Source organism: Rhinopithecus roxellana, chromosome 13 (assembly GCF_007565055.1).
Source record: "Rhinopithecus roxellana isolate Shanxi Qingling chromosome 13, ASM756505v1, whole genome shotgun sequence".
NCBI classification, from domain to species: Eukaryota; Metazoa; Chordata; class Mammalia; order Primates; family Cercopithecidae; genus Rhinopithecus; species Rhinopithecus roxellana.
In genome coordinates, this window is record NC_044561.1 from 77,584,506 (window position 1) to 77,605,301 (window position 20,796).

The following is a 20,796-nucleotide window of genomic DNA, read 5'->3' on the forward strand; positions in this document are numbered from 1 at the left end:
AAGTGAGTGATAGAGTCAAAACTTTTTTTCTTTTACGTTTTAGTTATTTCCTAGATTTCCAATCTCTCCAGGATGTGTTACTACATCACTATAAAGAATTTATCATTTACATTTCATAGTATGTTTATTTTGAGATGGAGGCTTGCTCTGTCACCCAGGCTGGAGTGCAGTTGTGTGATCTCAGCTCACTGCAACCTCCCAATCCCAGCATCCCGGGTTCAAGCAATTCTTCTGCCTCAGCCTCCCAAGTAGCTGGGATTACAGGCATGCGTCACCACACCCGGCTAATTTGTTTGTTTGTTTTTGAGAAGAGTCTCCCTCTGTTGCCAGGGTGGAGTGCAGTGGCACAATTTCGGATCACGGCAACCTCCGACTCCCTGGTTCAAGCAATTCTCCTGCCTCAGTCTCCCAAGTAGCTGGGAATACAGGCACGTGCCACCATACCCAGCTAATCTTTTTTCTTTTCTTTTTTTTTTTTTTGAGAGAGAAGTTTGCTTTTGTCCCCAAGGCTGGAGTGCAATGGCGTGATCTCAGCTCACTGCAACGTCCGCCTCCCAGGTTCAAGAGAGTCTCCTGCCTCAGCCTCCCAAGTAGCTGGGATTATAGGCTTGTGCCACCACACCTGGCTAATTTTTGTATTTTTAGTAGAGACGGGGTTTCACTATGTTGGCCAGGTTAGCCTTGATCTCCTGACCTTGTGATCCGCCCGCCTCGGCCTCCCAAAGTGCTGGGATTACAGGTGTGAGCCACCTCGCCCAGTCTTTTTTTTTTTTTTTTTTAAACAGTCTTGCTCTGTCACCCAGGCTTGTGCCACCACACCCAGCTAATTTTTGTATTTTTAGTAGAGACTGAATTTCACCATGCTGGCCAGGCTGGTCTGGCTTCCATCTCCTGTACTTAAGTGATCCGCCCACCTCCGCCTCCCAAAGTGCTGAGATTACACACATGAGCCACAGAGCTCAGCCCATAATATGTTTTTAAAAAGTATATCTAGAGATATTGACACAATTATGAATGCAGGCTGAACACTTAGTAATATGGTCTACAATTTACATTGCAATTTCAAAGTATCACTACAAAAGTAATATAAAAAGCTTTTGAATTTCTAAATGCATTTCCAATTGATCTTAGATTACCAATTGCCAATAGTTTTCAAAGTGACAAATATTGAAATTTCTAAAGTTACTTTGTAATAAGTAAGCAAATATCTCTCTCGGTTATAGATCATATGTAAGATTAATGCCATATTAAGGAAAGCCAAAGTTATAAAACTAAATTTGTGAAACTGCCCTTTTTTCTTTCCTTTTCTCTTTTTAGGATGGGTTGAATTAGTACTAAATTTGGGTTTCACAAGGGCGAATTTATCTTTGAAATGGATTTTCGTCCCATCAGGTAGTCTTTTTTTTTTTTTTTTTGAGACGGAGTCTCGCTCTCTCGCCCGGGCTGGAGTGCAGTGGCCGGATCTCGGCTCACTGCAAGCTCCGCCTCCCGGGTTTAAGCCATTCTCCTGCCTCAGCCTCCCCAGTAGCTGGGACTACAGGCGCCCGCACCTCGCCCGGCTAGATGTTTTTTTGTATTTTTTAGTAGAGACGGGGTTTCACCGTTTTAGCCAGGATGGTCTCGATCTCCTGACCTCGTGATCCGCCCGGCTTGGCCTCCCAGAGTACTGGGATTACAGGCTTGAGCCACCGCGCCCGGCCCATCGGGTAGTCTTAATTGCTTTATAAAAATCTAAAATCTAATACAGGTTTTTAAAAAGTAAATTTTTCAAGCAGTTCATATGTTCGGCCCAAAAGTAAAAACTGAGTTTATCCATTTGCTTCAAATTAAAAATCGACGACCGGAAAGCATACTTTTAAAGGTAAAGTCCTTGTGAGAAGAGTTAAGAATCACCAGAACGGAAATGCGATTTGCTACCTCTGGGTTTCCGTTCGCAGAAGTGCGAGGGGCCCCGTCTTGCGGGTCTGGCTAGCTGGGCCACCCCTCTCGGGTCATGAACCAGGGCACGACAGGGAGGGGGCGCTCCTCACAGCGAGCGCCCGGGCGAGGGCAGCTGCAGCCTCGGGATGGAGCCCAGAGCCCTGCCCTGCAGATGACGCGCCGCTGCGGCTTCACCTACCCTCCCACAAGATGGCTGCGGGTGGCGCCGAGGATGCTGGGCGCGCGCCCCTAGGAACCCGGGAAGAGGTGGCCGGGGTGGGGCCGGGGGGGCAGGGCCAGCGGGAGCCCGGCGCTGATTGGCCGGCGTGGCCGGCGGGCCCCCGCCGCTGGTTCGTAGCCGGCGCCGCGGCCTGGGCTGGGATGTGAGGAGCGGCGGGTTCTGGGCTCCGGGCTCCGGGCTCCGGGCTCCAGGTGGCGGCGACTGAGAGCGGCGGCGGCTGTGAGCAGCGGCATTGCGGCGCAAGCGGCAGGCGAGGCCAGCGGGCGCCGTCGGCGGCCGGCCCTGTCGGCCGCGGGATGAGGAAGCGGACCGAGCCGGTCGCCTTGGAGCATGAGCGCTGCGCCGCCTCGGGCTCGTCCTCCTCCGGCTCGGCCGCCGCGGCGCTGGACGCCGACTGCCGCCTGAAGCAGAACCTGCGCCTGACGGGCACGGGGGCGACCGAGCCGCGCTGCGCAGCCGACGCGGGAATGAAACGGGCGCTGGGCAGGTGAGGCTTCGCGGAGGGGGGGGGGGCTCACCTGCTCAGGTGCGTCCCGCAGGGGGCCCCAGCACCTCCCAGCCCCACCCAGGGTGGCCGCCCGCCCGATCCGCGGCCGCCCGGGTCCGCGCTGGTGTCCCGCATTTGGCCTGCGGCGGCCCCACCCCCGCTCCCTTCCCCGGGCGGCGCGGAGGGAGCGCTTTGCCCTGCCCCTGATCCCCTGTGTTCTCCTCCCGCCCTCGCGCTCGGCACTCCCAGCCTAGCCTTGCACCCCGACCCTTTCCCTGGGAAGCCCTGGGGACCCTTACGTTAGGGGCTTGGCGCTGCCCGAAGTCATGACCCCGCGTGGGAGAGCAGGGTAGGGGGTGGGGAGTCCTTGGGCGATCCCTGGACGCCAGGCACAGCAGAGGCATGAGGCAGAGGGGCCGGCGCCAGATCCTGAGAGCGCTGGGGCCCACTCGGACCTCCTCTTCCTGCTCTGCATCGGGCCCCGCACCGAGCGCCCGGGCAGGCGCCCCTCAGGCTGGGCTGCGTGCACGGAGCCTTACTGGCACCTTGGGCGCTCGGCGCCTCTCCCAGATGACTAGGGTCGGGGGCGTGCGTCTCTCAGAATTCCGGGACCTTTGGGGAAGGGCTCAGTGGGCCGCAAGTTGTAGGGGAAGGAGGGACTCGAGCATCGCAGCCGTCGGAGGGAAGCTTGTCCTTCCCTCTCCTGGTGGTGGTTCGTGGTGCTGGAAATCTGTCCGCACAAGTTCGCCTCCTTGGGAATCACCTTGCAGTCCTGGGTCGTTTGGTTAGTGGTGTTCTCCCTTTGGGTAGAAGATGAACGCGTTTATATAAAGCCACTTTCAAAACTGGGATGGAGTTGGGATGGAGATGGGAACATGTTTCATACGGACAGATTTCTTCTCCCATCTGCTGGTTTCCTGATTATCTGGCTGTTTGCAGAACGTAGCATTCCTGGCAGCTTTGAAGCCTTGATATTTCGTGGCGGTTTGAAGAAGTTACTCTGTGGTGATCTCGGGCGTTGTAGCAGAGCGCTTCTTTTTTGACCATCTGGAATGCCCTTAGTTGATGCTGGCCACTTGAGTGTAAAATATTTATGCAAATCGCTCCTAAGGAAAATTAGAATTTCAACTGCATTGCTTAAAAGATCATGAAATTAAACTATAGACACCTACCTCTAAGTCGATGGTTTGACAGAAGGGCAGAGACTGATAGCTTTGTGTTTATGGGTGTAAAATTATCCAGCATCTGATCAATATCTTTTGTGAAACTAATCTGTTCTCTTTGCTATGGAAAGATTTATTTGCATTAAAAACTCATGATTTAACTTTAATACACTTTTATTAACAGACATAGCACAACGCTTAGATAAATTGGAAAATTCTTCCTTCGAAAAAATCGAATTGCGGGGCGCGGTGGCTCACGCCTGTAATGCCAGCACTCTGGGAGACCGAGGCGGGGCAGATTATCTGAGGTCAGGAGTTCCAGATCAGCCTGACCAACATGGAGAAACCCCTTCTCTACTAAAAATAGGAAATTAGCCGGGCGTGGTGGCGCCTATGCTTGTAATCCCAGCTACTCGGGAGGCTGAGGCAGGAGGATCACTTGAATCTGGGAGGCGGAGGTTGCGGTGAGCCAGGATGTCGCAGAGCCGAGATTGCACCATTGCACTCCAGCCTGGGCAACAAGAACGAAACTCCGTCTCAAAAAAAAAAAAAGAAAAGAAAAAATCAAATTGTTTTCCACGACATTTGGGGAAACAGCGCTGACCTGGCACCTTCCTTGAAGAATGTACTGTATTAAAATGACCCAATTAATTTTTATTTTCTAGTCGGGACAAAGAGAGGCATTCCAGTTGTGTCCATATCCTTTGGATAAGCAAAAGACTGTTAGGGGTAAAAAGCAAAACAAAGGGAAGGAAGACCAAATTTGCCAGCTACTGGTTGTCTTCCTTCCCGGCTGGCTCTCTCAGACATCCTTGGACTTTCTCCTCTTCCTCACTCAGACTCTGTGCCACCATCAGCTCCTCACCCGTGTAGACGTTATTATCACTTACTCGAGATTGTAATTTTTGCTTGTCTGCCTCCCCCGCAACCAGAATGGAAGCACCATGAGAACAGGAGCTTTGTTTTCTCCACTTAAGTATTTCCAGTACCTGGCACCTAGTAGTTGTTAGAAAATACTTGTTGATTGGACAAAATTATCCATTGCGCCACAGAGCCGGCTCCTTTGTGTCTTTTATGATCCTCCTTTTGATCCTTCTCTACATTTTTTAAACTCTATTGTCAACATACACGGAAGTAGAGAAGACAATTTAATGAGCCTTCATGTATCCATCACTTTAAGTTTTCAGTGTTTAGCCAATTTTGAATCATCCATTCATCTTCTTGTTTTTTTTGGTAGGATGAAAGGTTGGATTTTTTTTTTGAGAAGGAGTCTCGCACTGTCGTCCAGGCTGGAGTGCAGTGGCGATCTTGGCTCACTACAGCCTCTACTTCCCGGGTTCAAGCAATTCTCCAGCTTCAGCCTCCCAAGTAGCTGGGATTACAGGCGCCCGCCACCGAGCCAGGCTAATTTTTGTGTTTTTAGTAGAGATGCGTTTTCACCATGTTGACCAGGCTGGTCTCAAACTCCTGACCTAGTGATCCACCTGCCTCGGCCTCCGAAATTGCTGGCATTATAGGCATAAGCCACAGTGCCTGGCCTGGAATATTTTTAAACAATTTTTTTTAAGGCAGTTCTATCACTCAGGCTGGAGCACAGTGGCATGATCATGGCCCACTGCAGTCCAGATCACGGCCCACTCCTGGGCTCAGGTGATCCTCCCCCATCAGCCTCCCTAGTAGCTGAGATGCTGTGTGTATGCATTCCTGGTTAATCTTCTTTGTTTTTTTTTTTTTTTTTTTGGTAGATCTGAAGTCTCACTATGTTGCCCCTCAGGCTGGTCTTGAATTCCTGGCTTCAAGTGATCCTTCTGTCTGGGTCTCCCAAAGTGCTAGGCGTGAACTACCATGCCAGGCCTAAATTCTCCTGCCTCAGACTCCTGAGAAGGTGGGATTACAAGCCCATGCCACCACGCATGGCTAATTTTTGTATTTTTTTTTTTTTTTTTTTTGAGACGGAGTCTCGCTCTGTTGCCCAGGCTGGAGTGCAGTGGCGCAATCTTGGCTCACTGCAAGCTCCATCTCCCGGGTTCCCGCCATTCTCCTGCCTCAGCCTCCCGAGTAGCTGGGACTACAGGCGCCCGCCACCACGCCCGGCTAGTTTTTTGTATTTTTAGTAGAGACGGGGTTTCACCGTGTTAGCCAGGATGGTCTCGATCTCCTGACCTCGTGATCCGCCCGTCTCGGCCTCCCAAAGTGCTGGGATTACAGGCTTGAGCCACCGCGCCCGGCCAATTTTTGTATTTTTAGTAGGGATGGCATTTCACCATGTTGACCAGACTGGTCTCCAGCTCCTGACTTCAAGTGATCTGCCTGTCACGGCCTCCCAAAGTGTTGGGATTACAGGCGTGAGCCACCATGTCTGACCTCTTTTTTCTTTTCTGTTTGCATTGCATCTCTAGAACAAAGTTAAATAATAGGGATGACACTGAGTAACTTGTTTCATTCCTGACTTCAGTGAGAATGCTGTTAGTGTTTTTGCCATTAAGTGCCATGCTGGGGTGTGTTGCTAATGTTGTGGGGAGCTTTTTGTTTTTGTTCCTGCTCCCTTGCTGATGTTTTTAAAATAAAAACTGGTAATTGAGTTTTCTCAAATGCCAGTGTACATCTGTGGAATGATAATAGAGATTTTCTTCTTTTGTCTGTTAACATAGTGAGTTATAGTAATGGATTTGTATTATTGAATCATCATTGTATTCCTGGGATAAACTCTCTTATTGTATAGTCAGATTCTATTTATTAATTTTTTTTTTTTTTTTTTGAGACGGGGTTTCATTCTGTCGCCCAGGCTGGAGTGCAGTGGTGCGATCTTGGGTCACTGCAACCTCTGCCTCTCAGGTTCAAGCAATTCTCCGGCCTCAGCCTGCTGAATAGCCGGGATAGGCGCATGCCACCATGCACTGCTAATTTTTGTATTTTTAGTGGAGATGGGATTTTGCCGTGTTGACCAGGCTGGACTCAATCTACTGACTTCAGATAATCTGCCCACCTCAGCCTCCCAAAGTGCTGGGATTATAAGGTGTGAGCCACCGCACCTCGCTTATTAATTGTTATTTTATTTAGAAATTTTACATCATTATCTGTGAGAATAGTGTGTAATTTTCTCTTATGCAACCTTTATCAAGTTGTTTTAGTGTTTTCTATAGCTTTATAAAAAGTTTCTTATATAACATTTTATTCTAAATTTTTATTGTTATTATTATTATTTTGAGACAGAGTCTCACTTTGTCGCCCAGGCTGGAGTGCAGTGGCGCGATCTCGGCTCACTGCAAGCTCTGCCTCCTAGGTTCACGCAATTCTCCTGCCTGAGCTTCCAGAGTAACTGGAACTATAGGCGCCTGCCACCCCACTCGGCTAATTTTTTGTGTTTTTTTTAGTTGGTCTCGATCTCCTGACCTCGTGATCTGCCCGCCTTGGCCTCCCAAAGTGCTGGGATTACAGGCGTCAGCCACGGCGCCCTGCCAGTTTATTCTAAACTTTTAGCCAGCTTACAAAATATTAAAATTATTTGTTTAAAATTTGGTAGGAATTTTCTTGTAAAACTGTCTAAACCTGGTGCCTTTCTATTTATTTATTTATTTAACTTTTTTGGAACATACAGGTCTTGCCACGTTGCCTAGGCTAGTCTTGAACTTCTCTTTCAAGCAGTGCTTCTACCTCTGTCCCCCAAAGTATTGGGATTATAGGCATGAGCCACCATCCTAGCCAGTGCTGTTTCAGAATATAGCACTTCGGTAACTACTACAGTGTCTTCTATGTCATTGACCGGTTTAAATTTGCTATGTCCTGATTTCAGTTTTGGCAGTTTATGTATTCATATAAAATTATCAATTTAATTCACCTTTTTTCCTCTGTACCTGTGGCCATTTCCCCAGTTTTGTTCCCTGTTTTTTTGTAATTAGGGTTTTTCCTCCTTTTTTTTTTTTTTGAGATGGAGTTTCACTCTTGTTGCCCAGGCTGGAGTGCAATGGCATGATCTCGGCTCATTGCAACCTCCACCTCCCAGGTTCAAGCAATTCTCCTGCCTCAGCCTACCGAGTAGCTGGGATTACAGGTATGTGCCACACCATACCCAGCTAATTTTGTATTTTTCGTAGAGACAGGGTTTTTCCATGTTGGTCAGGCTGGTCTCGAACTCCCAACCTCAGGTGATGTGCCCGTCTTGGCCTCCCAAAGTGCTGGGATTACAGGCATGAGCCACCACACCTGGCCTGCTTTTTCCTCTTGATTTAGGCTAGTCAATAATATATCTATTATCCATACATACACTGAAGTGGGGAAAAATATAAACACACACACATACATATTTTCTGCTCCATCAAAAAAAATATTTATCTTTTTTAGTTCTGGGAGATTAGGGGGATGCTGAGGGCATCAGACAAGTGGAGAGAACAGGTTCTGTCTGAAGGGGACAGCAGCTACCACACCCTGTCCTGTTGCTGCCTGGCAGGAATGTGGTCCCAGAGTGGCCAGATCGTCCAGTCTTTCTGGAAAAGACTAGCTGGTGTTTGTTTTTAGTTTGTTTTGTTTTGTGTTTGAGATCGGGTTTGGCTCTACACCCAAACTGGAGTGCTGCGGTGCAGTCATGGCTCACTGCAGCCTGTGCCTCCCAGGGTCAAATGATCTTCGCACCTCAGCCTTACAAGTAGCTGGGACTACAGGCAGCCACCACCATACCTAGCTAATTTTTGTATTTTTTGTATGGACAGGGTTTTGCCATGTTGCCCAGACTGGACTTGAACTCCTGCGCTCCAGTGATCCACCTTCCTGAGCCTCCCAAAGTACTGGGATTAAAGGCATGAGCCAGTGCACCCAACCTTTTGTTTGTTTATGTAATTTTTTTTTGTCTTAGTGTGTGTGCTTGTGTGTGTGTGTAGTATTGCCAACTTTTTTAACATTGGTAAGTAATTCAGATGAGAGCAATTTTGGAGGTCAAGAAGAACCCTAAACCAGTTTTTTTTTTTGTTTTTAAATTCTGGGCTGAAAGGTAATTTTTAAAGGTAAATATTTATCTCATTCATAGGTCAACTCTATACTCCTTGGGACGAGGAACTAGATAAGTTTTTCTTTGCACGGTGTCTGGTGTGAGGAGGTACTGGGCAAATGAGTGACTTTTTCTTCTTTTTTTCTTTTTTTTGAGACAGAGTCTCGCTCTGTCACCCAGGTTACAGTGCAGTGGCATGATCTCGGCTCACTGCAATCTCTGCCTCCCAGATTCAAGCGATTCTTCTGCCTCAACCTCCTGAGTAGCTGGGACTACGGGCGCCTGCCACCATGCCCGGCTAATTTTTTTTTGTTTTTGTTTTTGAGACAAGAGTCTCCCTCTGTTGCCCAGGCTGGAGGGCAGTGGCGCAATCTCGGCTCACTGCAACCTCTGCCTCCCAGGTTCAAGTGATTCTCCTGCCTCAGCCTCCCAGGTAGCTGGGATTACAGGCACGCGCCACCATGCCTGGCTAATTTTTTGTATTTTTAGTAGAGACGAGGTTTCACCATTTGGTCAGGCTGATCTTGAACTCCTGACCTCATGATCTGCCCGCCTTGGCCTCCCAAAGTGCTGGGATTACAGGCGTGAGCCACTGTGCCCAGACTTAATTTTTGTATTTTTAGTAGAGACGGGCTTTCATCATATTGACTAGGCTGGTCTTGAACCCCTGACCTTGTGATCCGCCCGCCTCGGCCTCCCAAAGTGCTGGGAATACAGGCGTGAGCCACTATGCCCAGCCTAAATGGGGAATTTTGTGGGCCTTTCATTAGCCCTGGAATTCTTGGGAATGTGCGTTGAAGGCACGACTGGTCTAATTTGGACCCTGAGAAGGCAGTCATGAGATGTACACGGTCTGTGTGTCACCTAGTCTTTATCCTCCGCCTCCCAACCAACAGGCCAGATCTGCTGGATGGACAGAGATCAGTGGGCTGCATGGGAGGTTTCATAGCCAGATCACCCTCACACATAAATGCCAAAGAACACAGTCATCACACCTCGTTCTTCCTTGACCCAAAGAAGATACTTTATCCAAGGTTGCTAATGGCTTCCCCCTAACCCAGAAGGGTGGATGGCTGAGGTTAACATCTGTCTTCTTCAGTGTCAGCCTGCCCCAGGTTCAGTATCAACCTCACCCTCTTAAGTGTCCCTGCGTGGTATCTCTTCATCTTTTCTTTTCTTTTTTTATTTATTTATTATTTTTATTTTTATTTTTTTATTTTTTTTTATTGAGACGGAGTCTCGCTCTGTCGCCCAGGCTGGAGTGCAGTGGCCAGATCTCAGCTCACTGCAAGCTCCGCCTCCCGGGTTCATGCCATTCTCCTGCCTCAGCCTCCCGAGTAGCTGGGACTACAGGCGCCGCCACCTCGCCCGGCTAGTTTTTTGTATTTTTAGTAGAGACGGGGTTTCACCGTGTTAGCCAGGATGGTCTCGATCTCCTGACCTCGTGATCCGCCCATCTCGGCCTCCCAAAGTGCTGGGATTACAGGCTTGAGCCACCGCGCCCGGCCTCTTCATCTTTTCTTTACAGATTAGGAAGATGGGAGCAAGTTCTGAGCTAGCTTTTGTGATTAAAGTCCACTTTGTCCATCTCCTTTTTCCTTTTGCTCCACTCTCAGTACAGTCTGTGCCAGGATTGTGACAAGGCACGGGGCTGGCTTTGTTTATGGTGCCGCAGCTGGCCCCCCACCCCCCACAACTGGTGCTGGTTCTCCTCTTCCTAACTCAGTGTACCTTATCATGGCTGCACTCCAGCCAGGGACTGGCCACACTGGGACTTGGTGCTTTGCCACTGCCTTCTGCTTCATTAGGACTCTGCATCCTGTATCTCTGCTTGGTTCCTAGTTCCTTTCAGCCACAGTGTCCCTTCCCAAGGGAGTGCCCACCTTCTATGGCAGACAGGCCTGAACTGTGAGGGGTATCTTTGGGCAGGCTGAAAGCACCTGAGGCACTTTCATGGAGGAAACCTTGGAGAGAGGCATGGAAGATGGATCACCTTGTCAGGTTTTTGCTAACAGCTTTGGAGACAGGACCTCATTTCAGACTCCTGCTGCTACTTCTCCTCCTCCTCTTCATTCCCCTCCTTTCTCTCCTCCTCCCTTAGAACACTTTTCCTTCCAGAGTGAAATCTGCAGGGAAAGTGTTTATTGAAATATAACCTGAAAAGCTGACAGATTAAGTCGATGCTCTTCACCCAGAGATGATGCCACAAGACTTCAGGCTCAGTGTGCTTGTGCTTTGGCAGGGGCTCTTTCAGTATGAGAGTGGGTAAGCCATCTATCTCATACCACACTGAGAGCCAGTCAGTGAACAGGGGCCAAGAGCCAGGATGCCAGAACCAAAGTGTCCCATTACCAGCAAGACTTCTCATTTAGACCTGGGCCCCTTTGTATTGTGATTTACTGTTGCAGAGGATAGACTTCATAGAGACCCGGGTCTCAAGTGAGTTTTCAGATTCTCTGGCTTGGGTGAGTTGTGTAACACCCTGAGTTTGTTTTTTCATCTGTGATATGGGGATTAGAGTGTCTTCCCTGTAGGATTGTGGTGAGGCCCAGGTGTGTGGAATGTTCGTGGCACGTGGTGTGTGCTCGGTCAGTGACATCTTCTAGGTGACTAGCCCCATGATGATTATAATATTAAGAGTTGAGGGTACTGGCTGGTGTGGTTGCTCATGCCTTTAATCCCAGCACTTTGGGAGGCCGAGGCAGGCAGATCACTTGAGGTCAGGAGTTCAGGACCAGCCTGGCCAATGTGGTTAAACACCATCTCTACTAAAAAGATAAAAATTAGCCAGGCAAGGTTGTAAGCACCTGTAATCCCAGATGAGGGATTACCTCCTGTAATCCTGCGAGGCTGAGGCAGGAGAATGGCTGGAACCCAGGAAGTAGAGGCTGCAGTGAGCCGAGATTGCGCCACTGCACTCCAGCCTGGGCGACAGAGCAAGACTTTGTCTCAGAAACAAAACAAAACAAACAAACAAACAAGAAAACACGAGTTGAGGGTACTGAGAAAGATCTGTTAGCGCATGTCAAGAAGGATTTTCTTCTACCCTTTTCTGCCCCAAATAATTAAGAGTCTGGCTTCTCAGCCAGTCATACATATAGGGTGCATCCTGACCAGTTAATGTGTCTGTTGGTATTAGAGCATTTATAGCACTACTATTTGCTTATTTAACACTTTTTTCCAGCCACTCATTTAACAGTTTGAGTACCTGTTAGGCCCAGTAACACCTGTGAATGCCGAGGCCATAGCAGTTCTCCTGGCCTTTACATTCTGGTAGGGAAGGCAGATGACGTACATGAAGAAACATGTGATGCCACATGCTCAGGGCACTAAGCAGGAAAATGGTCCCAGTGAGGAAATAGCCACAGATGAGGCCCTGTGACTGTGTGTGCACAGTCCGGGTGTACAGGGGACGTTTCTGACAAGGAGACATGTGAACGGATGCCACTGGCTGCTTTAGAAAAGAGAAATGGCAGGCCGGGCGCGGTGGCTCAAGCCTGTAATCCCAGCACTTTGGGAGGCCGAGACGGGCGGATCACGAGGTCAGGAGATCGAGACCATCCTGGCTAACGCGGTGAAACCCCGTCTCTACTAAAAAATACAAAAAATTAGCCGGGCGAGGTGGCGGGCGCCTGTAGTCCCAGCTACTTGGGAGGCTGAGGCAGGAGAATGGCGTAAACCTGGGAGGCGGAGCTTGCAGTGAGCTGAGATCCGGCCACTGCACTCCAGCCTGGGCGACAGAGCGAGAATCTGTCTCAAAAAAAAAAAAAAAAAAAAAAAAAAAGAAATGGCATGATGTGTGTGTCATCATGTCACTCTGACTGTGTGACAAGCACAGACTGCAGTGGGCAAGCAGGGAGACCAGCTAGGGGCTACCAGAGTCATCCAGGCAAGAGATGACAGGGGCTCAGGCTGGGATAGCAGCTGTGGAGATGAGAAGAAGCATGTGATTCTGGATTCACAAACTACTTTTTGAGCAACAGGAAGAATGGAGTTGCCAGATACTGAGATGGGGACAGATGTGGAAAGAGCAAGTACTTTGGGGCAGGAGAAGTAATCTGTTTGGTTTTGGACATACTGAGGTGTCTGTTAAACATCCAGATGGATAGGGGATAGAGTTCAAGGGGAAGGTTAGGGCTTGTATCTGACCATGGCTGTGGTAGGTGGTACCTAGAGCCCTGCAGCAGACTCGCCCAGCAGGCAAGTCAGGACAGAGTCAGGACCTGGGCACTGAGTTAGGAGGATTGCTGGGAAAAAGTGTCAAGGTAGCCACCTAAAGAAGGCCTGTTGGAGAAGAAAGCATGATCTGCGATTGGATTTGGTGACATGAGATCAGCATTGACAGGAGTGTCTTACTGCAGTGGTGGGGGCAAAAGCCTAATGGTGAGACCTCAAGGAAGAAGTGGAGAGAGGAAATGTAGGTAGCTTTTCCAGAGAGCTGTGCAGGAAAGGGGGAAAGACGGGGAGGGATGGCTGGAGGGGGTAAGTTTTCTTAGCAGTGATATTAGATACCAAAAAATAAATAAATAATAGCATCACTATGCTATAGGATAACTTCAGGCAGCCAGTTATATTGATCATTATGATATTATCATAATTAACGTGATATATTAGCCAAAATCGCGCCATTGCAGTCCAGCCTGGGCAACAAGAGTGAAATTCCATCTCAAAAAAACAAAAAACAAAACAACACATACTGTAATTGTATTCCATATGTTCCAGAAGTTAAGTGGAGTCATGGAATATCTGAAAATTACCCAAATTGAATTTCTAAAGATGAAAACCACAATGTGTGAGGTAAAGGTTACACTGAAAGGAATTACACTGAAGGGCAGATTAAACACTGCTAAAGAAAGGGCTCGACTATTCAACGTGAAACCTGGGGAAAAGAGAACCAAACAAATTTTCAAAAGCATCATTAGGACGCCAGCTGCAGTGGCACACACCTGTACTCCTACCATGCCTGTAAACCCAGCACACCTGTAATCCTAGCACTTTGGGAGGATAAAGAAGGAGGATCGCTTGAGCCCAGGAATCTGAGACCAGCCTGGGCAACAAAGGGAAACCTCATCTAGACCAAAAAAAAAATAAAAATGAGCCAGGCGTAGTGTGCACGATTGTTTGAGCCCGAGAGGTCAAGGTGGTGTGAGCCATGAACAAGCCACTGCACTCTGGTCTGGGCAACAGAGCGAGACCCTGTCTCAAAAAATATATATAAATAAATAAAAGCATCACTATGCTACAGGATAACTTCAAACAGCCTATTATATTGATAATTATGATATCATAATCATGCGATATTAGAACAATCTGGAGTGTGCATGGGAATAATCCAGGAGAGAGGGAAGATGGATGGCATGGGACAGAGTAGGTGCAGTGATGCCTCTGGGCCTGTGAGAAGGGGTGGGACCCAGTGTTCTGAGGCTGACCAGAGGAGCTCCCCTCAGGAAGGAAGGCCAAGGCTGTGGGGAAAGACGTGGGTAAGTTGATGGATTTGTGGGTGAAGGAATCTGCCAGTTCTGTTCTGAGTGCTTGTGCCATCCTTAGGAAAGAAGTGGCAAGGCCCTCTGCTAGGAGGGCAGAGGGAAGAGGAGGTACTGGGCCTCTGTCTCTCAGTTCCCCACATGGGCCCAGTCTGAGCTCTGACTCCTCAGCCTAACCAGAATCTTCCCATCACACTTGCTAAATTCTCATTAACATCAGCAATCATACTGCCTAGCAGGGACTCTTCTTTCTGACATGTCATGTTTTTAAAAAAGATGACAAAGACAGTTCCCATGGGAAGTCATTGCAGTTGTGACCTGCTGTGTATCTGTGGAGTTGGCATGTTCTGCATAGCTGAGTGCTCTGGGAAGTCTGCATGGGGTCCCTGCACACATCCCAGCATGGAGGGGCTCAGGGCTGGGCTTGAGGCGAAGGTGGGAGAAAGGTCCACATGAACTGAGGTCATGACAGAGTATTCAGGCGGGACCAGGCAGAAGTCTCGGCCCTGGGGCTTGCTGGTACACAGATTGCTAAGTTTCTTCCTTGTTAAATAGAATTAATCTTGAGATGGTACTTGTGGGCTGAGTTGCCTCACTCACTTGTGATACGCTTAGCAAATGAGAAAATGCCCTGAGATAATGAGAGCAGAGGGCAGATGGGTGTCAGTGTGGGAGCGGCTGAAAAGGCCAGGACTTTTGGGTTTGTAAAGGTGAAGGTGGACACAGGCTGTCAGTGAGGGAATACATGCATACCTCAGGGGTGCTGAAACTTAGGGTTTGTTCTTAAAGCCTGAAAGAAGTTGTCCTGAGCTTCATGGTAAAAAAAAAAAAAAAAAAAAAAAATCAAATTGTCTTCAGTTCTTTTTTTATTTTTATTTTTTTTTGAGATGGAGTCTTGCTCTGCCGCCCAGGCTGGAGTGCAGTGGCCGGATCTCAGCTCACTGCAAGCTCCGCCTCCCGGGTTGACGCCATTCTCCTGTCTCAGCCTCCCGAGTAGCTGGGACTACAGGTGCCCGCCTCGTCGCCCGGCTGGTTTTTTGTATTTTTTAGTAGAGATGGGGTTTCACCGTATTAGCCAGGATGGTCTCGATCTCCTGACCTCGTGATCCGCCCGTCTCAACCTCCCAAAGTGCTGGGATTACAGGCTTGAGCCACCGCTCCCGGCCTGTCTTCAGTTCTTATCAGACTGGTGGGGTCTTCAAACAAAGCTTGGGGTGTGTTGACTGAACTATTTGTAATGGAAAGGTAAGAATGTTCAGGGTGGATGCCGGTCATTTTGATGCGGTAGTTCAGATCACTAGAATAGATACGATTTTTAACTTTCAGCTGTTTTTTTCTCCTAATAATGTATGTGTCATATATGCCCTACCCCTTCATCCTTGACCTTTGCCACTCCTGGTCCTGGATGACCACATTGCTCCCACCTGAAAGTGGCCCTGTCAATGCCAAGTGCCCATACGTCATTTTATTCAGTAGCTACTGTATTCCTGTTGTTTGCCAGATGTTGTGCCAGGCCCTGGGGATGCAAGGAGATAGTATCTGTCCTCAGGGAGCTAGTTGTCTGTCATGTTTTATGCTTGGCAACCATCAGTTCTTGCATCCCCAGGCTTTGGTGATGCCTTTGGCAAAGAGAAAATACAGGGATGGCTGGAGAAGGTTAGTCTGCTTTCATTCACATTTATCCTTTGTTAAAGACTCCTGTGTTGCTCTGACATATTATGTGCTGATTTATCTTCAGAGCATCTTCTGTGGCTTGATGGTTTAATGGTTTAAATGTGTCCCCTAAAAGTTCATGTGTTGGAAAGTGTTGGAATCTTGGTCCTCAATGTAGTAAAGAGGTGGGAGCTGACCAGACGTGGTGGCCCACGCCTGTAATCCCAGCACTTTGGGAGGCTAAAGTGGGCGGATCACGAGGTCAGGAGATCAAGGCCATCCTGGCCAACATGGTGAAACCCCATCTACTAAAAATACAAAAATTAGCTGGGCATGGTGGCACATGCCTGTAGTTGCAGCTACTCGGGAGGCTAGGGCAGGAGAATCGCTTGAACCCAGGAGGCAGAGGTTAAAGTGAGCTGAGATCGCACCACTACACTCCAGCCTGGGTGACAGAGCAAGATTCCGTCTCAAAAAAAAAAAAAAAAAAAAAAAAAGAGATGGTACCTTCGGGAGGTGATTGGGTCATAAGGGCTTTGCTCTCATGAATGGATGACTCCATTCATAGAATTAATGATTTATTGAGGGTTTGGGTTAGTTATCACGAGACTTATCACTGTTGTAAAAGGCAGTGTGGCCATCTCCTCTGATCCCCATTACCATGTGATGCCCTGCGCCAGCTTGGGACTCTTCAGAAGAGTCCCCACCAGCAAGAAAGTCCTCACCAGATGTGGCCCCGTGACCTTGGACTTCCCAGCCTCCAGAACTCTTAAGACATAAATTTCCTTCCTTATAAATTACCAATCTCAGTTTCTTAGTTATAGAAACAAAAAACAGACTAAGAATAGGGTCTCTTCTTTTAGCCTCTTGCTTGACAGGATGTAATGCAAAATGCATTGCTGGCCAATAGAGCGCCATCTAAAGACATAAGAAAAATTCTCACAGTTTGGGGACACAGGAAACCTTGACAAGGCACATCATGGCAGAACCTACAGGAAGGAAAAAAAGAAGACTGCCATTCTAGGACATTCAATATCTGGCTAGGGTTCTGGAAGGAAGGCACTGTTAGGCCAGTACAGGCCAGCTGGGAGGCTGTCAGTGCAGCCCCAGGGCCTCAGGAAAAAGCTGAAGGAGAGTCTGCAGGGCCCGGGGAAGCATCTCTAGGTATGAGGTGGTCTGGGAGATGTCATAGCCATGGTGAAGGGCAGCCTCTGAGGGGCCCTCTCTCTCTCTCACTCCATTCCTCTCTCAAACAGTTTGATTTTTTTTTTCTGATTCCAAAGTATTTAATGAAGAGTTCTTAATAAAAATTTAAAACAAAGAAAGTGAAATTCCCTCTGGATAATTGCCGTGAATAGTGTGGCCTGTGTTGAGAGCATTGCTCCTGTGTTTTTCCATCCATTTAGCAAGTATGTCTTTTTCATTGACCTAGACTTCACTGAAGGCTAGAGTAGATAAAATGCTGCACAAGAGTGGGACAAATCCCAGTCCTTGTGAGGATTCCGTTCTCATGAAGGAGAAACACGGCAAAAAAGATAGCACATAAGTATACAGTCAAATTTCAAAGGGTGATAAAAGTGCTATAAAGAAAAATAAAGCAAGGTAAGGTAATGTGGCCATGTGTAAAGCACCTGGTAACATGCTGGGCCACAGCCAGGAAAATAAGGCCTTCTCACAGTAGGATACCCAGTTGTTCAGTTCTGCTGACTGAATCCTCATGATTTTTTGTTTTCTTCCTTGGGAACAAAGAGACATTTATGGACTGCTCTTGTGTGTTTTATTAAGGCCTTAAAGTTTTCAGTTCACTAGAGTGAAATTGCTCTCAACACTGACTGCTTTTGAACAAGATTTTGGAGATTATTGTTAAGATTTCCACCTAAAAGCTAAGAATAATTTAATCTATTATTATTGGGGAACGAGACTCGGCATTACTCTCTCGTTCCTTCTAAGAGAATATCGTGGCATTAAATGATAAAACACTTTTCCTCTACAATTTTGATGGTTACATTAATGGAGGAATTGGTGAAAACTAGTCGTAGACATTATTATTATTTTTTTTTTTTTGAGAAGGAGTCTCACTCTGTCACCCAGGCTGGAGTGCAGTGGTGCAATCTGGGCTCCCTGCAGGCTCCACCTCCCGGGTTCATGCCATTCCCCTGCCTCAGCCTCCCAAGTAGCTGGGACTACAGGCACCCGCCATCACGCCTGGCTAATATTTTTGTATTTTTAGTAGAGACAGGGCTTCACCATGTTAGCCAGGATGGTCTTGATCTCCTGACCTCGTGATCTGCCTGCCTCAGCCTCCCAAAGTGCTGGGATTACAGGTGTGAGCCACTGCGCCCAGCTAATTATAGACATATTTTAAAAGAAACATGGAACTTCCACTTCTGACCAAGGTGGCTGAATTTACCTGGAAATAACCCAAACAGCAGCCACAACAAAAACAGACAACATACACGAAACAATTTTTAAAACACTGAGCACTAGGCAACAAAGGACAGTTAACTCGGAGAGGTGACAGATAAAGGAAGTGAGCCCTACAGTACCCTAGCTGACCTTGACAGAGCTTCCACGCCATGGCACAACGAGGGGAACTACGTGGACTCCCAGGGTTGTGGGTGTGGAGCTGAGAATCTGGAGAGACCAATATGGCTAGAGTTTATAGGACAGAGTACCAGAGAGGAGAGAGCAACACAGAGAGAGACCCTGGGGTCTGCAGAGGGTCCCTTTGATCAGCACACATGTGTGAGGAAACTCTGTGGCTGGGGAAAGAACTGTCTGAAAAGATCAGAGGAAATAATCCCTGCTACTTAGAGCAAGACTGTAATTTACTGGGTAAAACATTCAGGAACTGCATGCTTCAGTGGTGGGAAATTCCAGGTGTATGGGTTTGTGAGGGCTGCCATAACAAAGTAACACAGACCAGGTGACTTCAATGGCAGAAGTTTATTTTCTCTCAATTCCAGAGGCCAGAAGTCCAAAATGGAGGTGTCAGCATGGCTGGTTTCTCATGAGGCCCCTCTGCTTGGCCTGTAGATGACCACCTTCTCCGTGTTTCTTCATATGGTCTAACCTTTGTGTGTGGCTCTGTCTGCATTTCTTCTTACAAACATTAGTCATAGTGGATTAGGGTCCACCCTGATGACCTCATTTTAGCATAATTACCTCCTTAAGACCCTCTCTTTAAATACAATCATATTCTGAGGTGCTAGGGGTTAAGACTTCAACATACGAATTTTGAGAGGACATTATTCAGCCCATAGCACGGGCATGCAGAGTGGTGGTAAACTATAATGTGTATATAATGAAGAGAATAATCAATGAAAACCGACTGAGTACTGACATGCACATTAGTGTTGAAGAGAAGGACATTAAAACACTGTAGGCTGGGCATGGTGGCTCACACCTGTAATTGCAGCACTTTGGGAGGCCGAGGCGGGAGGATCACTTGAGGTCAGGAGTTTGAGACCAGCCTGACCAACATGGAGAAACTGTGTCTTCTGTCTCTACTAAAATTACAAAGTTAGCCGGCATGGTGGCACATGCCTGTAATCCCAGCTACTCGGGAGGCCGAGGCAGGAGAATCGCTTGAACCCAGGAGGCGGAGGTTGTGGTGAGCCGAGATTATGCCATTGCACTCCAGCCTGGGCAACAAGAGTGAAATTCCATCTCAAAAACAAACAAACAAACAAAAAACACTTACTGTAATTGTATTCCATGTGTTCCAGAAGTTAAATGGAGAGTCATGAAAAATCCAAAAATTACCCAAATTGAATTTCTAAAGATGAAAACCACAGTGTGTGAGGTAAAGGTTACACTGAAGGGAATTACATTGAAGGGCAGATTAAACACTGCTAAGCTATTCAACATGAAACCTGGGGAAAAGAGAACCAAACAGATTTTCCAAAGCATCGTTACTAGGCCAGGTGCAGTGGCACACACCTGTTCTCCTACCATGCTTGTAATCCCAGTACACCTGTAATCCTAGCACTTGGGGAGAATAAAGAAGGAGGGTCTTGACCCAAGAATCTGAGACCATCCTGGGCAACAAAGGGAGACGCTGTCAAAAAAGAAAAAAATTAAACAATTAGCCAGGCATGGTGTGCACGCCTTTGATTCCAACTAATTGGGAGGCTAAGGTGGGGAGGATTGCTTGAGCCTCGGAGGTCAAGGCTGCGTTAGCCATGATCTGGTCTGGGCAACAGAGTGAGACCCTGTCAATAAATAAATAAATACGTAAATAAATGCATCGCTATGCTATGGGACAACTTCAGGCAGCCTATTATACTGATAAGTAAAGTCCCCAATGAAGAGGAGAAAGGAGAGAAAAAATATTTGAAGAAAGAGTGGCCAGAAACTTTACAAGCTTGGTGAAAACTGTAAACCCACTGCTAAGAAGCCTGATTAATCTCCTGCATAAGAAACGTGAAGCACTATACCAAGGCACTTCGCAATCAAATTGCTCAAAACCAGTGATAAAGAAAAAAACCTTCAACCAGAGGAAAAAAGACATATTGTGCACATAGGAACAAAGATATGGGCAACAGAAGGTTTCTTATCAGAAAAGAAAAGCAAGTAAGAAGCCAATGAAGCAACATCTTTATTTTTTTAATTTTTTTTTTTTTTTTGAGATGCAGTCTCGCTCTGTCCACCAGGCTGGAGTGCAGTGGCGCTATCTCGGCTCACTGCAAGCTCCGCCTCCCGGGTTCCCGCCATTCTCCTGCCTCAGCCTCCCGAGTAGCTGGGACTACAGGCGCCCGCAACCACACCTGGCTAATTTTTGTATTTTTAGTAAATACAGAGTTTCACCATGTTGGGCAGGCCAGTGTCCAACTCCTGACCTCAGGTGATCCACCCGCCCCAGCTTC

The 20,796-nt window shown here is 47.7% G+C and overlaps 1 protein-coding gene across 3 annotated transcripts in view; it reads left to right on the top strand.

Annotated features, from left to right (window-relative positions):
* Positions 1–2,247: 2,247 nt before the first annotated feature.
* The window catches only part of ABHD12 (abhydrolase domain containing 12), a 93,666-nt gene continuing 75,117 nt past the window's right edge, over positions 2,248–20,796 (top strand). The window contains exon 1 of one of the 3 annotated variants that reach the window (XM_030913881.1): positions 2,248–2,648. In XM_030913881.1, coding sequence (XP_030769741.1) covers positions 2,458–2,648 — 191 coding nt within the window. In that variant the 5' untranslated portion in view covers positions 2,248–2,457. The remainder of the gene's footprint in view (positions 2,649–20,796) is intronic. The other 2 variants (XM_030913882.1, XM_030913883.1) reach the window with 2 other exon arrangements.